Below are 26033 nucleotides of genomic sequence, written 5' to 3'. Positions count from 1 at the left end.
GCCTGCCTGCCCCTCGAGGATTCCCGAGGGGTCATGGAGCCCGTCCCCTGCGCCCGCCACGGTGGGGGGGACCGGGACCGGGGGACAGAGAGGGAGGGAGGGAGGGAGGAAGGGAGGGAGGGAGGAAGGAAGGAAGGAAGGAAGGGGGCCCGGGGCCCTGACCGGGAGGGTATCCCGGCCGGCCTTCCCAGCCCCGACCCGGGCCCTGCCCCCTTCGGCCCCCAGGGTCCCTGTGTCTCCTGAAGACCGGTGTCCGCGACGGCCCCAACCGAGGGAAAAGCTTCTTCGTATGCCGGACCCCGGCCTGCGGCTTCGTCCTTCCCAGCGAGTAAGCGGTGGGCCGGGGCCGGGGCCGGGGCCGGGGCCGGGAAGGGGACACCCGGCTCCCCACCTCTGCCCCTTCTCCCTTCCCCTCCCGCCCGACCGGGACCTGCGCAGCCCCCTCGTTGAGAAGCAGCGTGGCTCAGTGGAAAGAGCCCGGGCTTGCAGTCAGAACGTCAGGGGTTCGATTCCCGGCTCGGCCACTTCTCCGCTGCGGGACGGTGGGCGAGAAGTCACTTCACTTCTCTGGGCCTCACTTCCCTCCTCTGGAAAATGGGGGTGAAGCCTGCGAGCCTCACGTGAGACAACCTCGTGACCCGGTATCTACCCCGGCGCTTAGAACAGTGCTCTGCACATAGTTAGCGCTAACAAATACCGATATTATTATTATTCTATTTATCTTCATGATGTGCTCTTTTTCTTTCCTTCTCTTTTGCTCTGCCGTCCGTCTCCCCCGTTTAGACTGCGAGCCCGTCGTTGGCCAGGGATGGTCCTTCTCTGTTGCCCAGTTGTCCATTCCGAGCGCATAGTACGGTGCTCTGCACATAGTAAGCGCTCAATAATACGATTGAATGACCGACCAGCGCCCCCCAGTCCGCCCCGTCCCAACCCTAAACCGCCCTCCTTTTTGCCCTCGCTGCACGAAGCCCCAGCCCCGGCTTCCTTCCCCAGGGAGCAGGCCTCGGGCCTTGCCGAAAACAGCCCCGGGTTTCTTCACGTCGGCCTTCTCGCGGTTTCCCTGCTTCCGCCCTCTCTCCTCCTCGGTCCCAATCAACGGATTATCATTATAATTAATAGTAATTCTCGTTCTCGTTAAGCACTTCCCCTGCGTCGAGCACTGTTCTAAGCGCTGGGGTAGATCCGGGGTAATCAGGTCGCCCCACGTGGGGCTCACATTCTCAAGTGTTGTGCCCACAGGCCCCCGTTCTCAGAAATCTCCAAAGATCGTCCACCTTTCTGCACGTCGTATAGGATCCTCTGCCCACTGGCTTTAAGACACTTCACCGGCTGTGTCTCCCAGCTCATTCACACTCTGCGCCCATTCCTCATTTCTCCCAAAGCAACCCTTCTCCTTGGGTCTCAGTTCCTCTCGTGTAACAAAACATTTGACGATTATCTGCCCTGTCAGCGTTCCTGCCTCTCACTGCTTGATCCATGAAAACTCAGTTGTGGAACTACAGGCTTTGCTTCAGCCTCAGAGCAAGAAAGAATACCGGTAAGTGCTGGGGAAACGAATGAATGTGTGATGATGATAATTTTGGATTGTGGTATCGATCTGGGTATTGAGTGTGCTGGCTACGCGCCAAGTGTTGTACTAAGGGCAGAGCTGGGATTTTTCCACTTGGAGAGCCAAGCCTGAATATTTCCACTATCGCTACCAGGTGGTAGAAGCAGCGTGGCTTATAGTGGCGAGAGCCCGGGCTTGGGAGTCAGAAGGTCCTGGGTTCTAATCCTGACTCTGCCACTTGTCTGCTGTGTGACCTTGGGCAAGTCACTTCACTTCTCTGGGCCTCAGTTCCCTCATCTGGAAAAATAGGGATTAAAAAAAAATGTGAGCCCCATGTGGGACAATCTGATTACCCTGTATCTACCCCAGCGCTTAGAACAGTGCTATGCACATAGTAAGCGCTTAACAAATACCATAATTAATTATTATTATTATTATTTCTTCCTCCTTTACTGCTTTGCATTCTCCATTGTGTATGTTGCTTTGATTCACGCTTTTAAAAAATAATGAGATTTGTTAGCTCCTTGTTGGAGCATAAGTTCCTTGAGGGCAGGTTCTGGCTCTTCTGATAGTAGTAGTACTATGTGGCAAGCACTGTACTAAGCACTGGGTAAATACCAGGTAATCAGGTCAGACCCGGCCTCTGTCCCACGTGGGACTCAGTCTAAAGGGGAGGGAGAACAGGTATTGAATCTGCGTTTCAAAGATGAGGAAACTGATGCTCAGAGAAGTTAAATGACTTGCCCAAAGTCACACAGAAGGCAAGTGGTAGAGCTAGGTTCCCTGACCGTGAGGCCCGGGCTCTTTCCCCTGAGCCTCACCGCTTCTACTTCTTTTGAGCGTTCGGCAAGCGTCCACTACAGTGCTCCGTCACCTGCCGTGGTTCTTCCGGTGACGGTGGCGATCCCCTCTTACCTGTCGAGCGAGTATCGAGGATCCCATTGGGTAGAACCCTGTACTAGGTGCTTGACATCAACTCCTAAATGTTGTTGAGGACAGGTTTGAATTGAGGTGGTTGTCATTTAAGGAGCCTGTTGCCAGAAAACTCACAGTTCGGCTGGAACTGGAAGTTCCACCTAAATTGTAAACTTGTAGGCAGGGAACATGTCTATCAATTCTGTTTTATGTACTCTCAAACGCTTAGTACAGTTCTCTCTGCATACAGTAAAATTGATAAATATGAATGATATTTATTGAAAAGCAGAGCCCAGAGTTGATGCCAGGATGAGTTTATTCTGTGTCCCGAGAATAGGCCGCAGAAACTCAAGTGGCAGTTTCTCTGGTTTTGGAAAAACCTTCCTGTTTGTCTCCCCCTTTAGTATGAGCAGCCCGTGTTTCGGCTCTAAGGCCTCTGAAATACTGGGCCTTGATTGAGTGCCATCCCCCGAATTCACGGTGTCACTTTCACAGAATGGGGGGACGGACCCATTCTGACCAAATTGAGTCTGGCTGGCACTTTCCTGACTCCAGTAGTGGTGGTGGTGCAGAGGTGTATTGAGCGCCCACTAGGTTGCAGTGCACTGTACTGGGAGGTTGGAAATAATAATAATTGTGGTATTTGTTAAGCGCTTACTGTGTGCTAGGCACTATACTAAGTGCTGGGGTGGGTACAAGCAAACTGGACCCTGTCCCACATGGGGCTCATTGTCTCAATCCCCATTTTACAGATGAGGGAACTGAGGCACGGACAGTGAAACACTTGCCCGGGGTCACACAGCAGATAAGTGGCGTAGCCGGCATTAGAACCCATGACCTTCTGACTCCCAGGCCCGTGCTCTATCCGCTAAGCCATGCTGCTTAGAGCGTGGTGCAGAGGTGATACGTCCTCTGCCCACAGAGAGCTTCCACTCTAACCCCGGGGACCCCGTATGGGAATCTTCAGCGTTTCCAGGGAAAGTCCTTCCGGCATGCTGAAGCTAGGCGTGTCCGTGCCGGGGAGGTGAGCCTGGAAGGACTCCCGGAGACCAACCTTGAGCAACTTTCTGAGCTTTTCTGGGGCGGAGCAAGAGGAGTGGGCAGAGTGGGTGATCGGGTGGTTGCTGTCCACCAGCCTTTCTGGCTCTCATTTGTGCGCCTGGTCTCCTGTCAGATTGTTCTACCGCTGCAGCCAGGGTCGCGGGGAGAAGCAGCACTGGTGTGGCAGCGTCCCCTGGCAGGTACGTGCAGCTTGCCGGGCGCTGGAGGCGTGCGGCGTCTTCGGCGACGGCCGCGGCGGAGGGTGATTGATCAGCAGCGGCTCTGGGAGCTGTTCTCTCCAAACCCATGCATGGACTCACTGGGAGGGTCCCTGGCCTCCTCTAATACCTCAGGCCTCAGAGGCCCAGACCGGGTGGTGTGCTGAGGATTATCCATCAAGCCGTCCATCATTCAAGCACAGAGGAGGCTCTTTCTCTGTGGCTCTGGACTGCTATGCTTGGTGTGGGTCATGGGAGTGGGTTAATTGCACTGGGAAAGACATTATTTCAGTGCAACGTGGTACTCCTATGTGTGAGATAGAGAGTGAGTGTGTGTGCACGTGTATGCAGTTGTTTGCACATAGGTGTAGTCTGGTCCTCTGCTCTGTGTCCTAGAGCCCTGATGTCCGAGACCTGACCAAGACCGAGCAAGCCCAAGGGGCAGCTGAGAGGCTCCATAATCTGCCCCCCACCCACCCGCGGAATCCTTTTCGCGTCCTTGACAAGAATCAGGAACCCTCCCGCTGGGGCCAGCTGAGCACTGGAGGAAGAGAGCAGAAGCCGGCGGAAGGGCAGAAGGAAAAACGAAATCCCAAAGCGACTGAGGAGGAGGAGCAGCAGCAGAGATGGCAGAGGGCGGAGCAGCTGAGCAGAAGGCCAGGCGAGACAGGGGTGGGCGAGACGGAGGGAGCCGTTGCCCCTTGCTCAGTTGGTGCTGGGGAAATTCCTGCCCAGAAGGACCCCTCAAAGATCGGGGCAGAACGGCCCCCTGGTGCGAGGCCGGAGGAACCGTCGGCCTTCCCCAAGCCAGCCCAGACCAAGGCCGGAGACTGGAGTGACCGGGCACGTGCAGAGTATGATCCTCCAAGAGAGGCAGGCCCTGGTGGCGGACGCACCGGTGATGATCCTCGGGAAGAGAAGCCGCTCCACAGTGAGCCGTCACGGGGCCATCGGGCCGATCTGGCCGAGGAGCAGGGCCAAGGGCAGGCTGTAGCGAGGAGCCTCGGGGACACCGGCGGGGACAGTGGCCAGGGTGGACCCGGTGCTCAGGGAGCTCCCACTAAGAGCGAGCCACCGGGTGACCGATGGAGAGAGGACAAGAGTAGCGACAGCGAGGAGGAAGAGGGGGTGGCTTTCTTGTGCAAGAAGCCGGGACACGGGCCGCCCCCCGGCCCGCTTTTGGATTCGTGGCAGGACCGTCGGGAAGCTCCTGGCAGTGCTGGGCAGAGGACGATCCCTTCCTTCTCTGAGTTCCGGAAGGACCCCCAGCAGGCAGAACCTCTGGACCCCAGAGCCCAGCACGGGCAGCTCACGGCACAGCTTAAGCAGAAAAAGGTGATTGGCTCCGGGACTGGGGAGCGGGAGCGGAAGGCAGGGCTGGTGAGTGGCCCTGGTCCAGGAGGTGGGGTGCCCACGGGAAGGTGAGTGATTGGGATGTGGTCATGTTTTCCAGAGCACACTGGCCTCGGTGAACCTCCAGGCTCTGCCGGACAAGGGCCAGCGGCTGCTGAAGCAAATTCAGATGTTGGAGGAAGCTCTGAGCTCCCTCATCCTTCCTAAAGAAGCTCCCGAAGAGCAGGGTGAGAGCTGGATTCTGCCCCAGCCCGTTGCCACACATTATGCAACGTGCTTTGGGTGTTATAATTTCCTAGAACAACCCAATCCACACGCTGGGTTCCTCTAACGCCAATTTATTCGCTGAACCTCGATCTCGTCTATCTCGCCGCTGACCCCTTGCCCACATCCTCCCTCTGGCCTGGAACTCCCTCTCCTTTTACATGAAACAAATCACTGCTCTTCCCACTTTCAGAGCCTTATTAAAGTCACAGCTTCAAGAGGGCTTTCCTGCTTAAGCCCTTTTCCCCAAACTCCCTCTCCCTTCTCCATCACCTCTGCACTTGGATAGGTATCCTTTAAGTACTTGATATTCACCCCACCCTCAATTCCACAGCACGTACATACTGATCTGTAATTATTTTGTCGTTCTTCCCCTCCAGTCTGTAAGTTTCTGGTGGGCAGGGATCGTGTTTACCGACTCTGTGGTGTTGTACTCTCCCAGAAACTTAGTACGGTGCCTGCTCGAAGTGAGCACTCAATAAATCATCATTTATTGATTGATTTTGAAGCCCCCTGGGGACTCAGCTATCCCCTCCCCATCATCTCTTCACTCTCACCTAGCCACCCTTCCTTAACTGTAGGTCAGCCCTGCTGGAGCAGGGGGCTCTACTGTATTGCCCCTTTCTCTTCCCCAGCCACCGGCCCAGCCCAGTCCCTGGGCCAGCTAACCCCGTTTTCCTGGCCAGCCCACTCATCCAGCACCACCCCTTGTTGGGAGCGATTAATGGATAGAAAACGGGATCCCTGACCTCAGGGAGCTTCCAGACTAGCTGGGAGGCACACTACTTACACACCCGAGGAAGAAGAAGTAGCCAAACAGTGTTGTAGCTAAAGCGATCTGTACAGAATGCCAGGAGGAGTGAGTGCAGAAGTACCGAGGAGAGAAGAGGGAGAATGGGACCAGGGGAAAGAAAACTGAATGAATTGAGGACATCCTGAGGCTGAGGGGCGGGGTTTGAGGTGTTCTGAGTCCCTCCTGGGTGCTGCACTACGCTCTGAGTGTGGAAGGCCCTGAGCTTGTGCCAGGGCACGGGGCCAGGCCTGACACTGAGCACCATACGGTTTGAGGATGGAATTCCGTGAGCTCAGGCTTAGCAGAACAACCCCTGGTGGGTGAAATTGTCTGCCCAGGTCACTCTCCTGATGTTCTCTCTCTCTCCCACTCCCCTTCTCTCCTCCCACACCCCCCTTCCATGAGCAGCCCCAGATGCTGTGCAGAGCCGATCCCAGGACCCTCTCAGCAAGCGCGACCCTGAACCGGCCTCTGGGCAGGGCCCCGAGCCCCCCCGGCCCCCCAGTGCCCTGGGACTATCTGCGCCCCACCAGGTGGGCCCTGGGCACTCTCGTCACCATCGAGGAGGTAAGAAGCAAGCAGTCGTGGGTGACGAGGCGACAGTCGGTCCATTGGCGGTGGGGGAGGATGCCGGTTCACTATCCCTTAGGCTTCAGGGAGAAAGGCGCTAAGGGTGTCTTTGCTCCACTTCATTACCCTATTTATTTTGTTAATGAGATGTACATCACCCTGATTATGTTTATTTGCTATTGTTTTAATGAGATGTTCTTCCCCTTGATTCTATTTATTGCCATTGTTCTTGTCTGTCTGTCTCCCCCGATTAGACTATAAGCCCGTCAAAGGGCAGGGACTGTATCTGTTACCGATTTGTACATTCCAAGCGCTTAGTACAGTGCTCTGCACATAGTAAGCACTCAATAAATACTATTGAATGAATGAAAGGAAGCTCCCGTTTCTCTTCTCTCTGCCAGCTGTTTTCCGGCTTTCGGTTTGCCATGGGGCCAGGCTCTCACCCTGTTTTTAGATGAGGGGAGGTTGGGGCCCAGAGAGGTGTGATGACATGCCCAAGGTTACGTATCAGGGAGCTGCCATTTTGACTCCTCAGGTGCCTTTTCAGCTCTGGGGATGGGGTTTAAGGGCCCACTACAGCCATGGGGAAGAAGCCATTAGCCCCGCTCTCTCAGTGGCAACTCAGCACTGGGAGCAGCTGTCACCTTCACTTTTCCCCCACGGGCCATCTCCCCTCTCCTCTTCCCCAGGCATGGCTTTAGCATCGTCCCCCTCCCTTCCTTGAGTGTATCGTATTCTCTCTCTCTCTCTCTTTCTCTCTTTCTTCCTCTCCCCCACCCCTCCTATCTCCCTCACTTGACTGGGCAGAAAATGCCCTTGGATGAGGGCTTTGGTGCTTTCTGAGCGTTTCATCTCTCTGGCCACCGTGAGGTGATGAACTCTGGTCAGTCAGCCTGTCTCTGACCTTCCAGGTGATGTCCAGGAGCCCGTCTGGGCAGTGTGGAAACGCACCAGCGAAACCATCGACCACCTCCATAAATCCCTGGAGACGCGCCCCACGGCAGAGACCGAGGCGGAAGACCCTTCTGGGCTGAAGGTAGGATCGGGGGGTGGTCTCCGTGGTTGTGGACTCTCCGAAGCCCCATTTCTGGAGTGCAGGGCCCTCCATTTTACGACCTACCAGAGTGGGCGAGCCCGGATGGACTAGGGCCGAGCCAGGGTGGGATGCCAGTTGCCCATGGAGTCTGGGGCCAGTGACGTGGCTACTGCGCTTACTCAAGGTCACCTGTCTCCACTGGAAAGGGACTTTTACTGTGGGATGGATGATTGGGGAAGACTGGGCTGACCTTCGGTGAAAGTAGTTGCTTCGTAAACACCAAGCAGGAGTGAGGCCCGGCATTGTGCAGGCTCTTAGGGCCGGTGGAGTCCCAGCGGGGGCCGCGGCATCACACCTCGGCCCCCTGGGTTTCTCATCTGGGGAATCGGGCCTGAGAGTGGCCAAGGGCGGGAGAGCGCTGACTGGATAGAGGGCTACAGTCTCCCGACCTCCCTGGATTTCAGGGGTCATCACCAGCAGTCCACCCGTTGGTGGTCCTTCCTGGGGGCTGAGCACCCTAGGGGGAAGCACCGTGGCCTGGTGGGAAGAGGCTGGTCCAGCGAGTCAGGGGAACTGGGTTCTAATCTCAGCTCTACCACCTGTCTTCTGTGGGACCTTGGACAAGTCACTTAACTTCTCTGTGCCTCGTCTGTAAAATGGGGATTAAATCCTACTCCCTTCTACTTAGACTGGGAGCCCCTTGTGGGCCAGGGACTGTGCCCAACCTGATTATCTTGTATCTGTCCCAGAGCTCAGAAGAGTGATCAGGACATAGTAAGCATGGCACTATACCACAGTTATTCATTATTATCGTCATGTGGGGAATCCCTCTTCAGCCCCAGCTCCCCGTCTGCTGCCCTCACCCACACTGTGCCTTGGCTGTCCCAGGTGTCCCTGCTGCTGCACCAGAGGCAGGCGCTGGCATGGTTGCTGTGGCGGGAAAGTCAGAATCCCCAAGGAGGAATTCTGGGTGAGTCGGCAGGCTGGCGTTTTTATCCGGCTCTTCGGACGGGATACCCGACTGGCCCGAGGCTGAGTGTGTCCGGTCAGCAGCCGGTCCACCGATGTCCTCCCCGGCCCGAAGCCCCTCCGTGGGCGGGACCCGCAAGGGCTCAGAGTTTGTGCTGCTACCCAGTTGCTCGGGGCAGCTCCTCGGGCTCCTGGGAAAGAAGCTGATAGTGCCCCAACCCCAGAGGGGGCCAAGGCTGAGTGGTGGGTGGTGGGCCTCTGGGCTTGTCCTGGTCTTCCCCAGGTCTTGTCCTGGGGACCTCTGCCCTTGGGTCCCCCGGGCCAGGGCCCTGGCCGTGGCTATGGGTAGAGCAGACCTCCAGATTTGCTCCTACCCCTATGGCCTTGTCCCCCAGATATATGGCTTAGTGGGGAAGAATCTAAGGCCCTGTGCCTTGGTTTCCCCATTCACAAAGCTAACCTGGCCTGGGGGCACCGGCCCGGCAAAGCCCATGGAACACAGACGCCGGGCCGGTTTCAAGTCGGCGGCTGCCTCTGTGTTCCAGCCCTGGGTTCTCTGGGAGTCGATGATGCCTTGGGGGCCCAGGGGGTTTGGAGTTGGGTGACTGAAGCTGTGTTGGGGAGAGGCCTGCTGGATGACATGGTGACGTGGTGGCATCCAGTGAGGAAGCAGGGAAGTGGTGAGGCAGAGGTAGAAGAGTGGGGAGCCGGAGGGGTAAGCTCGTTGGGGGCAGGGAATATGTCTTTTGTTATATTGTACTCTCCCAAGTGCTTAGTACAATGCTCTGCACTCAGAAAGCGTTCAGTAAATACATTTGAATGAATGAACAAATGAATGAATACCGTTCCGGCTGGGGCTGGGCCTAGGGTGAAGTCTGCTTCACCCCCGCTCCGCGGCCGTACTCTGACACTTGTCTTCCTCTTCATCTTCCAGCTGATGACATGGGTCTGGGGAAGACCCTGACGATGATCTCCCTCGTCCTCGCTCAGAAAAACAAGGAGCAGGAGAGAGATGTGGGTGTGAAGCCGGCGCTGTGGATCTCTAGAGATGGTATGGATAGATGCCTTTCACTGCAACCGGGTCCGGGAGGCAGCTGCAACTCTCTCTCCCCCCAGGGAAGGGATTTCAGCTGGGACCCTCCGGGGCAGGTGGGGTGGCCCTGGCCCCGGGCTCCCTCGCCCGGCAGGATGGTGAGACTGTTCCGCTATCAGTCTCTGGACTCCTTGGAAAAACTCAGCTCGTGTCATTGAGGCGCCAGAGTGGGAATGAGGGGTCCCGGTTCCCGGCAGTCGGAGGCGGCCCAGAGAGGGGCCTGGTCTCTCGTGCTCCTGACCGAGAGCTGCTGGGGTCGGGTGCTGAACCGTGGAGGCTGGGGTCTGTGCGGGGAGCCCGTCTGTGGCTCAGTTGACTTCGGCCACCTGGACCAGTCTGGGTCTCCGGTCCTCACGGACACATCTATTGGTGTGGGTCTCCCTCCCTCTTTCCCCCCACCACCCCCCTCAGACTCCTCCATCTACACTTCCCGAGGGACCCTAATCATCTGCCCTGCCTCGCTGATCCACCACTGGAAGCAGGAAGTGGAGACCCGCGTGGACCGCGGCAGGCTCAGGGTCTATCTGTACCACGGGCCCAACCGAGACCAGCGAGCCAAAGTGTAAGTGGCAGCCGCCAGCCGGCTGAGAGCTGAAGCGCAAGAACGCCAGCCAAGCCGGACGCTGGCTGAGCTCGGCTCTAGACTCAGAATGGACCCAAGAGCTTCCCTTCTGGGCCGGAGACTCAGAGGCTGAACACTGGGCCCATGAGCCCTGTGAGCCTGGCCCTTCCCCCGTGACCTCCTTCTCTACCCAGCATCACAGTGGAGAATTGGGGCCCGTGCCACTCCCCAGGGAAATCATAATTATAATAATAATTATTATGGTATTTGTTAAGCGCTTAATGTGTGCCGGGCATTATACTAAGCACTGGAGGAGGGGTTGGCCAGCCAGAGCCCATAGAGGGAGGTGGGTAGGCCTCAAAGACATCTGAGGGCTCTCTGGGCTGGGATCAGGGATGGGGATTTCCTGGTGCCGCAGGACACCCCCGCTCCCAAACTCCTCTGATGACAGGCGTGTCCTCCCATGTGCTCAGCCTGTCCGGATATGACCTCGTGATCACCACGTATAGTCTGCTGGCCAAGGAGGTACCCACAGCGAAGGAGCAGGGAGATGTCGCCGCTGCCGACCCCGATCTGGACCCAGAGGTAGGAGACTGGCCTTCGCGGATGCCCTCGGCCTGGCCGAACGGAGAGACCGTGGGGCTGGGGTCCCGGGAGACTCGGGTTCTGAGCCCAGTTTAGTCCCGGCCTGTTAGCCCCTGGCCTTAGACAATTTGCTTCACCTCTCCGGGCCTCAGGTTCCTCTTCTGTAGAGTGAGGATAAGTTTCCTGCTCTCACAAATCCCTTGGGGGGCAGAGATGGTGTCTGATCTGATTACCTTGTGTCCACCCTAGCTTTTAGCATGTGGTAAGTGCTTAGTTAATGCTTTAATTATTGTGTCATCAATTAATAGTATTTATTGTACGCTACTGTGGGCAGGCACTATATTAAGTACTAGGGAGAGTACGGTACAAGAGCTGGTATTCACGTTTCCTGCCCAAAGCATGCTGGCAGCCTGGAGGGGGAGACGGTCATTGATATAAGCAAATAATCTATAATAATATAATTTTAGATAAGTACATGAGTGTGGTGGGGGTGAGGGTGGAGCAAATACCGAATGCCCAAAGGTCCAAGTACATGAATGTCGCAGAGGGGAGAGGGAGCCGGAGAAAAGAGACCTTAATCGGGGATGGCCTCTTGGAGGAGATGTGACCTTAATAAGGCTTTGAAGGTGGGGAGAATGGTGTTCGGGCATATATGGAGTGGTAGAGAGTTCCAGGCCAGAGGAAGGACGTGTGAAAGGAGTTGGCAGAGAGATGGACAAAATCGGGGCACAGTGAGCAAGCTGGTACTAGAAGAGTGAAGCTGTGCAGACTGGGCTGTAGTAGGAGGCAAACTGAGTGCTTTATATCCTGTGGTCAGAAATTTCTGTTTGATGCGGAGGTGGGTGAGCCAATTAAAAGCACGGAATGAGTCAGGAGATCGGGGTTTCTATCCTGGCTCCGCCACTTACCTGCTGTTTGACTTCAGGCAAGTCACCTGACTTCTGAGGGCCTCAGATTCCTCATCTGTGAAATAATAATGATGGTATTTGTTAAGCACTGACTATGTGCCAAGCACTGATCTAAGCGCTGAAGCACTAATACCTGCTCTCACTCTACTTTAGATTGTGAGCCCCATGTGTGCCAGAGACTGACTGTCTTGTATCTACCCCAGAGCTTGGCACATAGCAAATGCCTAACAAATACTACAATTTTTATTGCTATCATCATGATTGTATTCAGTTAATTGTATCTATTGAATGCTTACAATGTGCAGAGCACTGTACTAAGTGCTCGGGAGAGTACAATATAACAGAATCGGTAGGCATGTTATGTGCCTACCTGGAGCTTACAGTCTAGAGTAACTAAACCCCAGGAGTCAGAGGCAGAGGCTGCACCCTAAGAGGGAACTGGGAACACCCCCTCCTGGTTTCCTCTCAGAACTGGTTGTGAGGAAAAGGGCTCGGGATCCCCTCTGGATGTCGCCCCGACTTTCGGAGCTGCTCATGACGGAGCCGACTTTCGATGGGGTCCGAGTGCTCTCGGGGAAATGTCGAGGGGAAGGAGGAGTGGCTGGCCGGAGGCTGCTGGGGGCTGGCGGGTGGCCTTGAAGGACACCTCCGGGCTCTTTGAATTGGGATGGGGAAGATGGGATTATCCTGGGGGTGGAGCTGGGGGAGGGGCTCTGCGGGGAGAAAGCTCCCCTGACTCGGCTGTGGCACGGGGATGTTGGGCAGGGGTCGCAGGCTCGGGCAACCTTTTTTGAAGGCACACCTCCAAGAGGTCTTCTCAGACTAGGCCCTTGTTTCCTCTTCTCCCATTCCCTTTTGTGTCATCCTGATTTGCTCCCTTCATTCATCCCCCCTCCCACCCCAACAGCACTTACATATGTATGTGGGATTTATTTATTTATATTATCTGTCTCCCCCTCTAGGCTGTAAGCTCCTTGTGGGCAGGAAACAGGCTACCAACTCAATTATATTGTATTCTCCCAAGCACCTAGTACAGTGCTCTGCACGCAGTAAGCACTCGATAAATATTATTGATCGATTGGCCAGTACCCTTCCACCCCCGAGCCCAGTCTTAGACCGACCACCACTTGTCCCCAAAGGTGGGGAGGGTAGACCGCCTGCCGGACATTCCTCCTCCCCTCCTTTGTCCCCAGAACTCCTTGTCCCCGCTCCTCCGGGTCGCCTGGGCCCGTGTCATCCTGGATGAAGCCCACAACATCAAGAACCCTCGTGTACAGACCTCGCTGGCTGTGTGTAAGTTACGGGCTGCAGCTCGCTGGGCAGTGACCGGCACTCCTGTCCAGAACAACCTGCTGGACATGTATGCCCTGCTGAGGTGAGGGGCACCACCGGGAGCTAGGAGGGGCACCACCGGGAGCTAGGAGGGGCGTCGGGTCCGGGAGTGGAGGGCGGGGCGCGTCCATCAGGGGTCCAGAGTCCAGGGGGACCCGGGCCCCACTAGGGCGGCCGGCTGAACGGCTGAGGGTTGGGGGGCGCCCAGTTGGGCGAGGGGGCCTGGGCAGTTCAGGACCGCGACGGCCAACTCTCTTTAAAGGCGGATCATTCCCCTTTGCTCTGTTCCACACACCCCCACCCCCACTGTTCCCAGGTTCCTCCGCTGTTCTCCCTTTGACAACTTGAAGCTGTGGAAGAGCCAGGTGGACGACGGCTCTCACAAGGGAGCCGAGAGGCTGAACATCCTGACCAAAAGCCTGCTGCTGCGGCGGACGAAGGACCAGCTGGACTCGGCCGGCAAACCTCTGGTGAGGTGGCTTGGCCGTTTCCTGGCCAGCTGGGGATGGGTGGGGGAGAGAGGAAGCCATCTGCAACGCCTCTTGCCCAGGGCTGATGTGTCTGATCGGGTGAGCTCCCTCTCGTCAGCTCTGCAGGTCTCTGCGAGGTCCGTTGCAGCCCTCGATCCCCCTACAATCCCCAGTCCAGCACTGCTCCCCACCACAGCATCCAGCACGGCATGGCTCCCCACCCCGACAGCATCCAGTGCAGTATTGCTCCCCCTACGGCGTCCAATGCAGCGGTGCTCCCCACAACAGCGTTCAGTGCGGCACTGCTCCCTCCCAGAGCATTCAGCAAAGCGTTGCTCCCCCGAAAGAGTTCAGAGCAGCAATGGTCCCCTACACGGTGTCCAGGGCAGCACTGCCCCTGCTATAGCATCCAGTGCAGCACCGCCCCTCCCCACCACCAGTATTTGGCTTGGCCCCGCCCCCGCCATGGGTCCGGTGCACCTCCTCCCCTATGCAGTGTCCAGTGTAACCCTTCTCCCCTGCCCCCGTGCAGGTCTCACTTCCCCAGCGGCACAGCCAGTTGCACAGGCTCCAGCTCTCTGACAGCGAACAGGCTGTGTACAACGTCCTTTTTGCCAAGTCCAGGTAGGTGGTGGCCCAGCAGGGTCCGGAGAGGGGGAATTCCTTGTCTCCTTAGCACCAAGGACACGCTGAAAGTGTCCCCCATCTGTCCACCGTCCATCTGTATGGCGTCCAGCCGGGCCTAACCCCTTCCCATCGGTCAGGCCAACCGGTCCCACCCCCGTCCCTCGCCTTGGGTTTGTGTGGTCCACTTTGCCCTCCAAACCTTGATCCTTTCCCTCCCGTTTCTGTGGTTCTGCCTCCAGCGGCGCAGAGGGTGAAGTTCTGTTTCCTCTGTGCGCTGGATTCTTGCCCCTTCCGTCCAGGAGGGCATGGGGTGTTTGCGCTCCCATCTTTGGCTGCTGAGCTTTGGGCCTTTGTTTTATGACAGACTGATGGGGCTCAATCCATCAATGGAATTTACTGAGTGCTTACTTTGTGCAGAGCACTATACTATGCGCTTGGGAGAGTACAATATAACTGAGTTGATAGACATGTTTCCTGCCCATCAGAAGCTTACAGTCTAGAGGGGGAGACAGACATTAAAATAAACTACAGCAGTAGTCCTCTAGACTCTAAGCTCTTTGTGGGCAGGGAACGTGTCTGCTAATTTTGTTGTATTATGCTCTTCCAAGCACTTAGTACAGTGCTCAGCACATAGGAAGTGTTCAGTAAATATGATTGACTGGGTCTGTGGGTAGAATGAATAACAAGTGCTTACAGGATAAAAATCCAATTGCAAGGCAACGCAGAAGGGAAGAGAGAGTAGGGGGAATGAGGTCTTAGTCAGGGAAGTCCTCAAGGAGGACATGTGATTTTAATAAGGCTTTGAAGGCAGGGAGAGCGATGGTCTGTCGGATGTGAAGAGGGAGGGAGTTTCAGGCCAAAGGCGGGATGCAGGTGGAGAGATAGATGAGCTCGAGGTACAGTGTGTAGGTTGATGTTGGAGGAGCGAAATGTGAGGGCTGGGTTGTAGTAGGGAGGCAGTGAGATAAGATAGGAGAGGGCTAGGTGATTGAGTGCTTTCCTGCCGATGGTAAGGATTTCCTGTCTGAGCCAGAGCTGGATGGGCAACCACTCGAGGTTCTTGAGGTGGGGAAATATGGACTGAATGGTTTTTAGAAAAATGATCTGAGCAGAGGAGTGAAGTGTGGACTGAAGTGGGGAGAGACGGGAGACAGGGAGATCAGCAAAGGGACTGGTGCAGTAGTCAAAGTGGGTTAGGATAAGTGCTCGGGTCAGCATAGTAGCAGTTTGGTTAGAGAGGAAAGGGTAGATTTTAACCATGTTGTGAAGGTAGAGCCGCCAGGATTTGGTGACAGATTGAATATGTGGGTTGAATGAGAGAGATGAGTTAAAGATGACACTATGTTTACGGGCCCGTGAGACAGGGAGGATGGTAGTTTTTCTACAGTGATGAGGGGGGTCACTGGGAGGACATTTTGTCAAAAGATGAGAAGTTCTGTTTTGGACATGTTAAGTTTGAGGAATTGGAGGGACATCCAAGTAGAGATATCCTGCAGGCAGGAACAAATATGAGGCTGCAGAAGGGGGAGAGATCAGGGCTAAAGAGGTGAATTTGGGAATTATCCGCAAGAGATGGGACTTGAAGCTGTGGGAGCAAATGAGTTCTCCAAGGGAATGGGTGTAGATTGAAAATAGGGAACCGAGAACTGAGCCTTGAAGGACTCTCACAGTTAGAGGGTTGGAGGCAGAGGAGCCTGTAAAGGAGACTGAAGAGGAGCAGCCAGAGAGATAGGAAAACCAGGAGAGGGCAGTGTCAGTAAAGCCCAGGTTAGATAATATTTCCAAAAGAAGGGGATGTCCCATAGTGTCAGAGGCAGCTGAGTGGTTGAGGAGGATTAGGGTAGAGTCAGAGCCCTTTGGATTTGGCTAAGTGATCACTGGTGATCTTTGAGAGGGCACTTTCCATGGAGTCAAGAGGGCAGAAGCCAGTTTGGAAGGGCTCAAGGAGAGAAGTGGAGGCAGTGGATGTAGACAGCTTGCTCAAGAAGTTGGGAGAGTAAGCATTTGAAGATGATGGTCAAGGAGGGAAGGAGGGAAGGGGCAAGTGTTGATAGAGTGCGTAAGAATGGGGCCAAAGGCTCAGGTGGAAGGGGTGAATTTGGAGAGGAAGCAGGAGATCTCCTCATGAGATACTGCTGGGAAAGATGGGAGACTTGAAGAAGGGGCAGAAGGGAGGGACTGGAGAGGAATAGGGAAGATTTTAGGGAGATCACTCCTGATAGCTTCGGTGTCTTGCCTCCCGATTCTATCCCCGGGTTTCTGCACCACCTGGTCTCAGGAGAGTCAGACCTGGGCCGCTGCCTGTGTGAATTGACCAGGACGTAGTGCCTCATGGGTCTCGCCTCCTCCACATGCCATCCCCTCTTTCGACCAGGTCAACCCTCCAGTCCTACCTAAAACGGCATGATGCGGACAGCAGGCCAGCTGCCAAGAGCCTCACCAACCCATTTGACAGAGGTGAGCTCGTGCCAGCGGGAGCTCCAGGGCGACTTCGGGGTTGTGCCGGGAAACGAGGGCTGTGCCGGTGACGTGATAAGAGGGCATCTCGGCTGCCCTGGCCTGGCCTGGGGAGGAGAGGGGAGCTGTCTGGTGGGGACCTCGCTCAAGTTTATTTATTTATTTTGTTAATGAATTGTACATCGCCTTGATTCTATTTAGTTGCCATTGTTTTTACGAGATGTTCTTCCCCTTGACTCTATTTATTGCCATTGTTCTTGTCTGTCCGTCTCCCCCGATTAGACTGTAAGCCCGTCAAACGGCAGGGACTGTCTCTATCTGTTGCCGACTTGTTCATTCCAAGCGCTTAGTACAGTGCTCTGCACATAGTAAGCGCTCAATAAATACTATTGAAGTTGTAGGGACACCAGCTGATCCTCCCCACCCTGATCTGCTCACATCTCTTGGTTCTTCCCCCGTCCTACCCCCACAGTACTAATGTCCATATCAGTACTTTATTTCTTTTAAGGTCTGTCTCCCCAGCTCAAGACAGTAAGTTCATTGTAGGCAGGGAGTGTAACCGTTTATTATTGTAATGTTCTCTCCCAAGCGCTTAGTACAGTGCTCTGCACACAGTAAACACTCAATAAATACGATTGAGTGAATGAACTTCTCTGGCCGCTTTCCTCTGGCAGTGGCCCAGGAGTTTGTGTCTGGAGGCGCAGGACCCAGTGGGGCAGAGGCCCAGAGCTCCAGCACCGTCCACATCCTGTCCCTGCTGCTGCGGCTGCGGCAGTGCTGTTGCCACCTCTCCCTGCTGAAGACGGTAGGAAACCCTCCGTCCGCGTGGCTGCCCCCGATCCGCCCGGGCCCAGGGCTGTCGCAAGGTGGCCTGCACTGTCCTCCCCTGCCTCGCTGACCAGCCTCTCTGCCTGCCCTGCCCTGCCCCTGTTGGCTGGCCCACCTGGCAGCCTGCACTGCCCTGTCGGGTCTCCGGCTCTGGGATTCAGTTGGAGCCGGGATCCGGCCTGTTGTTTCCTGGGGCCAGGAAAGTTCTTCCCAGCGAGGTTGCCCTCCAGGGCACCTGCTGCTCTGGGCGCGGCCTCTGGCTCCAAGAGTTAGTCCCTGTACCGTCAGTTGGTCCTTGCTCCCCGGCTGTTTGGGCAGGGTCAAGGAGCTCGGTGAAAGCCCCCATACAGCCACCCATGGCTGTGGGCTGCGTAGCCCTTGGCCCCATCGCCATCCATGCTCTGTGGCCAACAGGCCCTGGACCAGTCGGAACTGAAGAACGAAGGGATCTCCCTGTCGCTGGAGGAGCAGCTCGGGGCTCTGACCTTGACCGAGCTCCACAGCCCAGATCCGGACTCCACCGTCTGCCTCAACGGCACCCGCTTCCAAGCGGACCTGTTTGAGATGACTTGCGAGAGCAGCAAGGTACGGTCTCCCTAATAGTAATCGTCATCATCATCATAATTATCATAATAGCGGTTGTTAAGCACTTCACGTGTGCCAAGCACTATACTAAGCACTGAAGTCTGCCCTGCGGCAGTCGCGGCTGGCGTAGACCTGGCCTGATGGGACTCGCCGCCCGATGATACTCTCTTCCTGGCACGCACAGGCCTACCCTCAGATGTGTCTGAAGCTTGCCCTATGGGCACCGCTTCACTCGCCCACCCTATACCACATTGGGGCCCATGGTGGTGCCTGGGCGCTTACCCGGCAGGTGGTGCCGGGAACAGTCAGTTCCGCTCCACATTTGTTTCTACTCCCGAGCCCCGGGCTGAGGGTGCGGGCTTGAGGGGAGTGCTCAGTGGCCGAGAGGGAAAAGAGCGGGTTGCCGCCGCCGCTGGATTATGGGCTCACAACCCTTCCGAATGAATCAGTGATGAACCTTTCTTCCAGATATCCTGTCTCTTAGCTGAACTGGAGGCCATCCGGAAACAGTCTCAGAGAAGGTGAGCTGCCTTGAGTGTGACGAGAGAGCTAGGGCTCCTGGGGTTTGGCCTTAGGGTTGTGTAAACACTGTTGCCTACCACAGTCCCTCCAGGAGGGAGCAGAGGAGCAGCATCCCCCAAGCGTGCCCTTGGGAGTCAGAGGACGTGGGTTCTAATTCTGGCTCCGCCACTTGATTGATTCATTCATTCGTATTTATTGAGCGCTTACTGTATGCAGAGCACTGTACGAAGCACTTGTCTGCTGTGTGACCTTGAGCAAGTCACTTCACTTCTCTTTGCCTCAATTGCCTCACCTGTAAAATGGGGGTTAAGACTGTGAGCCTGATGTGGGACAGAGACTGTGTCCAAACTGATTACCTTGTGTCTATCCCAGCACTTACAACAGTGCTCAGCACATAGTAAGTGCTTAACAAATCCATAATTATTATTATTATTATTAGGAGGTCTTGAATCACTCCTGCAGCAAAGGGTGCCTGGGCCTGATGGTCCCGTTCCCACTGGCTGGGATGGAGACAAGTCCTGGAGGGGGAGGGAAGTTGGAGAGAGGAGCTTCCGGTAGCCCCCTTTCCTTCTTGGCTCCTGCTGGGATCCTTGGTTTTGTGACAGGTAGAAGTGGCTGTAGCTCTTCTGCCCTGGATCAGTTCTGCAGCTTTGTTCTCTTATGGCTCGCCAGCCTCCAATCAATCAATCAGTCGAATTTATTGAGCCATTACTGTGTGCAGAGCACTCTACTAAACACTTGGGAGAGTACACTACCACAGAGTTGGTGAACACATTCCTTGCCCACAGTGAGCTTATAGTCTAGCGCGGGAGACAGACAGTAATAGAAATTCACGGATATGAACTAAAGTGTCTTAGTGGATAGAGCACGGGCTTGGGAGTCAGAAGAACCAGGGTTCTAATCCTGGCTCCGACAAATGTCTGTTCTGTGACTTTGGGGCAAGTCGCAACTTCTCTGTGCTTCTGTTACCTCATCTGGAAAACGGAGATTAAGACTGTGAGCCCCATGTGGTTGTATCTACCCCAGTGCTTAGAATAGTGCTTGGCATATAGTAAGCGCTTAACAAGTATCATTATTATTAGTAGTAGTACCATTATTATTGTTATTATCATTATTATTAAGTGCTGTGAGGCTCAGGGAGTGAATACAGGGGGCAAGTCCAAGTGCTTAGGTGATGCAGAAGAGAGTGGGAGAAGAGGAAATGAAGGTCTAGTCGGGGAAGGCCTCCTAGAGGAGATGTGCCATCAATAAGGTTTCAAAGATGTGGAGAGTGATCATCTGTCAGACATGGAGAAAGGCATTCCGGGCCCAAGGCAGAAAGTGGACGAGAGGTAGGCGGCGATATAGATCAAATTGAGGTAGAGTGAGTAGGTTGGCATTAGAGGAGCAAAGTGTGGGGGCTAGTTTGAGGTAGAACCTGGCCTCTTCCCCTTGTCCCCCCGGTGACTACTTTTGTGGATTTCATGCCTCGCTTACCCTTAAAGCACCCCAGCCGGATCTGAGATGGCACCGTCCTCGGGCGGCTCGGCTCCCACCGTCGCCCCCCCCCCCGCCTTAGAGCCCCCAACCCAGGACGCGCTGGGGGGCTCCGGGGAAGAAGGTCAAGCACGTTGGTTCAGCTTCTACATTGCCTTCCTCAGTGTCATTGTGTCGCAGTGGACCAGCATGTTGAAGATTGTGGCTGTTCACCTCCAGCGACTTGGACTGTCTTTTGCCGTGGTGGATGGCTCTGTCCATCCCAAGCAGAGGATGGACCTGGTGGCGGCCTTCAACACTGACCCCAAGGGGCCCCAGGTATGACCGTGGGTCAGGGCCGGGGAGCTGACAGGCCGGCGGGCGCGGGCGCGAGATGGTGCCGGGACTGTGAGGGAGACAGCGACGGTCGCTCCTTGACCGTCCGTCCTCGAGCCTAAGGACGTCCTGGACCTGTGTGGGGATGTCCTGCGGGGACCCTCTCCTTTGGCTGCCCGACCCCGGGCCGAGAAGAGTTTCCCGTGATGCGCCTAGAACCCACCACCCCGCCGCTTGATGTGGTGGTAGCTGTCAGGGTATCGCTTGGTACTGAGACCACACCCTTCCCGGCTCTGAAAACTTCAACCCTGTACCCTCCTGGCCCCCATCTCTCTAGCCTGGCGGGCCCTAATCTTTGTGATCCTCCTCAAGAATAGTCTCCATCCCCTTTCGTCTACTTGGCAGTGTTTTGTCCTGAGAAGCAGCATGTTTCGGTGGAAAGAGCCTGGGCCTGGAAGGCAGAGGACCTGCCAGTCACTTCACTTCTCTGTGCCTCAGTTACCTCATCTGTAAAATGGGGATTAAGACTGTGAGCCCCTCGTGGGACAACCTGATTTCCCTGTGTCTACTCCAGCGCTTAGAACAGTGCTCTGCACATAGTAAGCGCTTAACAAATACCAACATTATTACTTGCCTGCCATGTAACCTCGAGCAATTCATTTGACTACTCTGTGCCTCAGTTTCCTCACCTGAAAAATGGGAATTCAATACCCATTGTGCCTCCTTAGCCTAAGCCCCATGTGGGATGGAGCCATTTCTGATCTGATTGTCTTGTGTCTACCCCAGAACTTAGTAAAGTGCTTGGTACATAGAAAGCAGTGAGCAAATACCAGTTATTATTATACCAGTTATTATCATCATCATTATTATAATCAAATGTTAGATCCCCTCCGACTCCAAAGATTGGGTGTTTCTAAGTCTTTCCCTGCCCTGAACTTCAATCTGGAGTCCCCCAACTTGCAGGTAGAGAAGTGAGACTAACGTAGTGTGGTGTTTTGCACACAGTAAGCACTCAACAAATACGATTTAATAGCCAGCATGAAATTCTCAGGGTGTCACGGGACTGTGTTATACACGGAGTTTGAATTAGCACCGCTCCAGCCCTGGGCTACAGGCCCCATTGGTAAGGATAACCTGGGGGCACCAGCCCGGCATCCCGCAGCTTGCCTTCCCAGCTTCCGGGCAACCTCTGGGTGGATATCAGCTGATCCTGGAGCTTGCTATATGCATTGACCTTACCTTTTGTCACTTTGTTCTCAGCTCACTTTCGTTCGTTTGGACTCAGGTCCTAAGATATTTTTATATTTGTCTTTTACATTTGAAGAAGATGCTAGTGATGGTGAAATTCACCTGTGAGTACATGGGTGACCACAGTTCTAACCGTACTGAGTGTTAGACCTTAAGCTAATGAGCAGGGCACATATGAATCAACTCTGTTATACCGTACTCTCCTAAAAATTTAGAGAAGCAGCGTAGTTTAGTGGATAGAACACAGGTCTGGGTGGCAGAAGGACCTGGGTTCTAATCCCAGGTCTGCCACTTGTCTGCTGTGTGACCTTGGGCAAGTCACTTACCTTCTCTGTGCCTCAGTTACCTCATCTGTAAAATGGGGAATAAGATTGTGATCCCTATGTGGGACAGGGACTATGTCTAACCCAATTACCTTGTATCTACCCCAGCGCTTAATTCAGTGCCCGACACATAGTAAGTGCTTAACAAATACCACAGTTATCATTACTGTTGTTATTAGGGTTAGGCTTTCCCATGTTGTGTTGCCATGCTTCATGTTTGCAGCTCCTCATGCTGTTTTGGTTTCTCACTCCCTAACAATAATAATAATAATAATTAGGGTATTTGAGAAGCACTTACCATGGGCCAGGCACCATACTAAGCCCTGGGGTGGATACAAGCAACTTGTGTTGGACACGGTTCCGTCTGGCATGGGATTCTGTCTTCATCCCCTTTTTACAGATGAGGTAACTGAGTCACAGAGAAGTAAATTGGCTTGCCCAAGGCCACACAGCAGACAAGTGGCAGAGCCAGGATTAGAACCCAAAGCTTTTGCTTGAGAGACACTCTTCCTTGGTGGCAGGGTACTCTGCTCTCCTGTCTTTGGCAGTTGACTCCCAGGTCTCAGCTGAAATTCAGCATGGTCTGAGACTTTGCTTCCTTGGGTCCTTAAAACATTTTCTCTGCCCTCTTCACTTTCGGTGGCTAAACTTCAGCTTTCCACTCAGCAGCTGTTTCTATTTCCTGCTGTCTGTCACTCATTCTCATATCCCACTCAGTGTAGCCATGTTGTGGTGAGCTCAGCTTTAGTGCTAGGCCCTCAGACACCTCTGCTACAAAAAAACATTTGGGTGGGGGAATCTAGAGAGTTCTTCATTAAGCAGCAAACAAGAATTCAAAGAGCCTCTGGTCTATTTTCTTTTCTGAGAACTTTTTTTTATACCAAGGTCAAAGGTTCCCTCGTCAGCTTCCCACTTCTCCTTTGGCCCGGTATCTGATGGTACTTATCAAACTCCCGCTGAGTTTTCGGGGTCACCAAACTGCATATTTGAGTTTCAGTTCTTCCTGCCCCTGGGAACTCACGATGATAGTAAAAACCATCGTTGTCATCACTGTGCTCTTAGTGCCATGCACTGGGATGGATGGCCAGAGAGTCAGGTCATCCTGTCCCTGTTTCACATAGCGTTCCCAGTCTGGGTGGGAGGGGGTGGACCGGGAATTTTATCCCCGTTTGAGATGAAGAAACTGATGCTCAGCATGCAGGTGGTGGAGCTGGGATAGAACCCAGGTCTCCTGACTCCCAGCCGCGAGCTCTTTCCACCGAGCTCTGGGCCGAGGCGGGAGTTGATGAAAGTGAGGAGCCGAGGGAGGGCAGCTGGAACCCAGCTGGGGTCGAGGGCTTCGTTCTCAGGCAGCGGGGACTCGACCCAGCCCCACTCCAGCTTGCCTTGTCTCATTGGCATCAGTTGGAACACAAAATTGGAGGCTAGTAGGTGGGAGGGAGGGCTTATCCCTGACTTATCCCTGACCTGAGGGGCTTAGCAGCAGTTCCCACTGAGTCACCCATACTCGAGCCGGCCCCGGCTGTGGGAAGGAGGCCTGATGGGGCTCTGGTGACTCCTTGGACTCGTCTCTTGCAGGTGATGCTGATTTCACTCTTGGCCGGCGGCGTGGGACTCAACTTGACTGGGGGGAATCACCTCTTCCTTCTGGACATGCATTGGTAACTGCAGTCGTGCTTTCCGCGCTTGCTTCTCTCCCACCTCTTTCCCCCTTTCCACTCCTCCTCTCTCTTCCTCCCCTGCTCCGTCACACCCCTAGGCTTGGGCAGGGAGTCAGTCGCCGGCCAGGTCCTTCTGCGGGCCCCCAAGGGTGGGCTCCCCTCCTCTGAGCCACAGCGGGGCTGGGCTCTGGTTCAAAAGGTGGGGTGGAGGGCAGGGGTAGGGGGCATTGGTCTGGATGGCTGGCCGGGAAGGGCCAGTGCTGGTCTGGTTGCCCAGGCCACTGGCAATGTGCATTGGCTTTCTCCTTTCCGAGTGTGACACGTGTCCCACCAGTCCTGGGTCCAGGGTCGTGCCTCCTCCTGAGTCCCAGGGTTTTGAGTTCGGGCTCCCTTTGGGGTCCGGCGGTGTGAGCCGGTTCTCTCTGGGGCAGTGGGGTCGCTGGCGGACCACATGCTGGGCATCTCCTTCACCCCCAGGGGTTGTGGGTGTTGGTGGGGACCCAGCCCTGGGGAGACTACAGCCTGGGGGGAGGGGCTGGGGGGTAACGGTGTGGAGGACACCGCCAGCCACCCTGGCCCAGAGGAACTGGAGTGACTAATTATGTGCTAAGTGCCCTACTGTGCTCTCCCTGAGCTGGGCTCCTTCCTCAGGCCCTGGCAGTTCTCAGAGTGATGGTGGGCTCAGGCGCTGCCAGCTGGTGAAGGGGGCCGGGGCATGTGAGCGCAGGCGGGGATGGCTGGAAGGGAGTCAGGGCGGCGCCGGGCCCCAGCGCTGGTTCTGACCCAAGCTGGGGCAGGGGCCGAGTCTGGCCGGCTGGATGGGCCAGAGAGTTGCTTGCCCCTCTGAGCCTGCCCTCTCCCTTGGTAGGAACCCAGCGCTCGAGGACCAAGCCTGTGACCGTATTTACCGTGTGGGGCAGCAGAGAGATGTGGTCATCCACAGGTGAGAATTGGTCCCTCTGAACCCTGGCCGCATCTTGTCCGGTCCTTCCCAGGGCCCGGCCCCATGAGCCCCGGCTCCTAGCCCGAGGCAGGGCACAAGTGGGCTTGAGCTTGGGGGAGATATAGCCCTGAGGGCTGCCTGCCCTGGATTAGGCTTGGTGGCAAAGGAATAGGGTCTCTGAAGGAGCTAGTCTTTAAGTGGCGAACGGTCAGTGCCTGGTGTCCTCACCGGGTGGCCCCTTCCACGTCCTCCTCAAGCCCCTTCGTTAAGCTCGGGCCCTGGCCCCACGGTGGCTGTCCCATCCCCATCCCCCCCAGAACAAGCCGCCCTCTGCCCTACTTGTAGCGTGAGGGGAGGGGGTGGCCGGGGCCTGGGGGGGACCACTAGGATGTTGGCTGCAAAGTGGTCATTCAGCTTGAGCCAGAGCTGGAACTGGCACAGCCTACCTTGGCCTCTCACCTTCCTATCACAGTGCACCACCCTCCTTCTGTATTCCCCCACACGCTTTCCCTGGTGCCCCTCCTCCACGCTCTTTCCTATAGAGCCTCCCCAGAAAGGAAATCCTCATCAGACCGTAATCACCCATAGGTCAGCTCCACGGTCCATCCAACCCAGGTGCCGTCTCCCACACTGATACAATGATGCTTGGGGGAACAGTATGTTGGTTGCCCTCCTGGCACCCACCTTTGTAGCTAAGGAAAGACCAGTCATCTTCCCCAAGTCTCCCCGCAGTGACCCTGCATGGACTGTCCAACACCTCTGACTAGTCCCCAGTGATCCAGCTCAGATCATCCAACCCTCATGACTCTCTCCTCTGATAACCCAACGAGGACCCCTTGCTAGTAACCCTGAGGTAGGATAGGAAGTTCCTATCCAGGCACCCCAGAAAGGAATAACACAAAGATCTCACCTTTTAGGTTTGTCTGTATGGGGACAGTAGAAGAGAAGATTTTACAGCTCCAAGCCAGAAAGAAAGATCTGGCCAAGCAGGTGCTGACGGGAACCGGCCCTGCCTTCACCAAACTCACCCTGGCAGATCTCAGAGTCCTCTTTGGCATCTGAGCCCGTCACTGTAAGCAGAGGCACTGCTGGCTCCCTGGGGTTGTCTGTAAAAGCTGGGAGCCCGGCTCTCCCACCAGAGGCTTCGGCCAGAAAGAGCCCCACGACGGTCACGCTGCCCCTGGCTCTGCTCTCTTACTCTCCCTCCGGCTAGCTCCGTTGCCTCCGACTTCACACTCTTCCACTCGCCGGACACCAGGGGCCCGGACAGGCAGACTCAAGTCATCATAGGGCGGTGAAGACGTCTCTTCGAAGCATGTCTGCTCCCTGGAGAAGCAGAGCAGTGGGACGTTGGCGAGGGGAAAAAATAAACCAGTTCTCACATGCTGGG

At 55.4% G+C, this 26033-nt stretch overlaps 1 protein-coding gene across 1 annotated transcript; it reads left to right on the top strand.

Moving 5' to 3' along the window:
• TTF2 (transcription termination factor 2) lies at positions 1–26033 on the top strand. Its single transcript, XM_029058546.2, has 23 exons — positions 1–61; positions 226–328; positions 1451–1537; positions 3639–3705; positions 4120–5058; positions 5177–5303; positions 6542–6700; positions 7615–7739; positions 8628–8709; positions 9643–9759; positions 10213–10363; positions 10837–10948; positions 13050–13231; positions 13505–13658; positions 14191–14282; positions 16660–16742; positions 17417–17547; positions 17985–18155; positions 18624–18676; positions 20318–20471; positions 23618–23700; positions 24569–24643; positions 25561–26033. Exons 1-23 carry the CDS (start codon positions 34–36, stop codon positions 25703–25705), a joined length of 3420 nt encoding a protein of 1139 aa, XP_028914379.1. The 5' UTR covers positions 1–33; the 3' UTR covers positions 25706–26033.

The sequence above is a fragment of the Ornithorhynchus anatinus genome, chromosome 2 (assembly GCF_004115215.2).
Source record: "Ornithorhynchus anatinus isolate Pmale09 chromosome 2, mOrnAna1.pri.v4, whole genome shotgun sequence".
NCBI classification, from domain to species: Eukaryota; Metazoa; Chordata; class Mammalia; order Monotremata; family Ornithorhynchidae; genus Ornithorhynchus; species Ornithorhynchus anatinus.
Note: the sequence above shows the minus strand (reverse complement) of the source record. Positions and strands in the feature narration are given on the sequence as shown.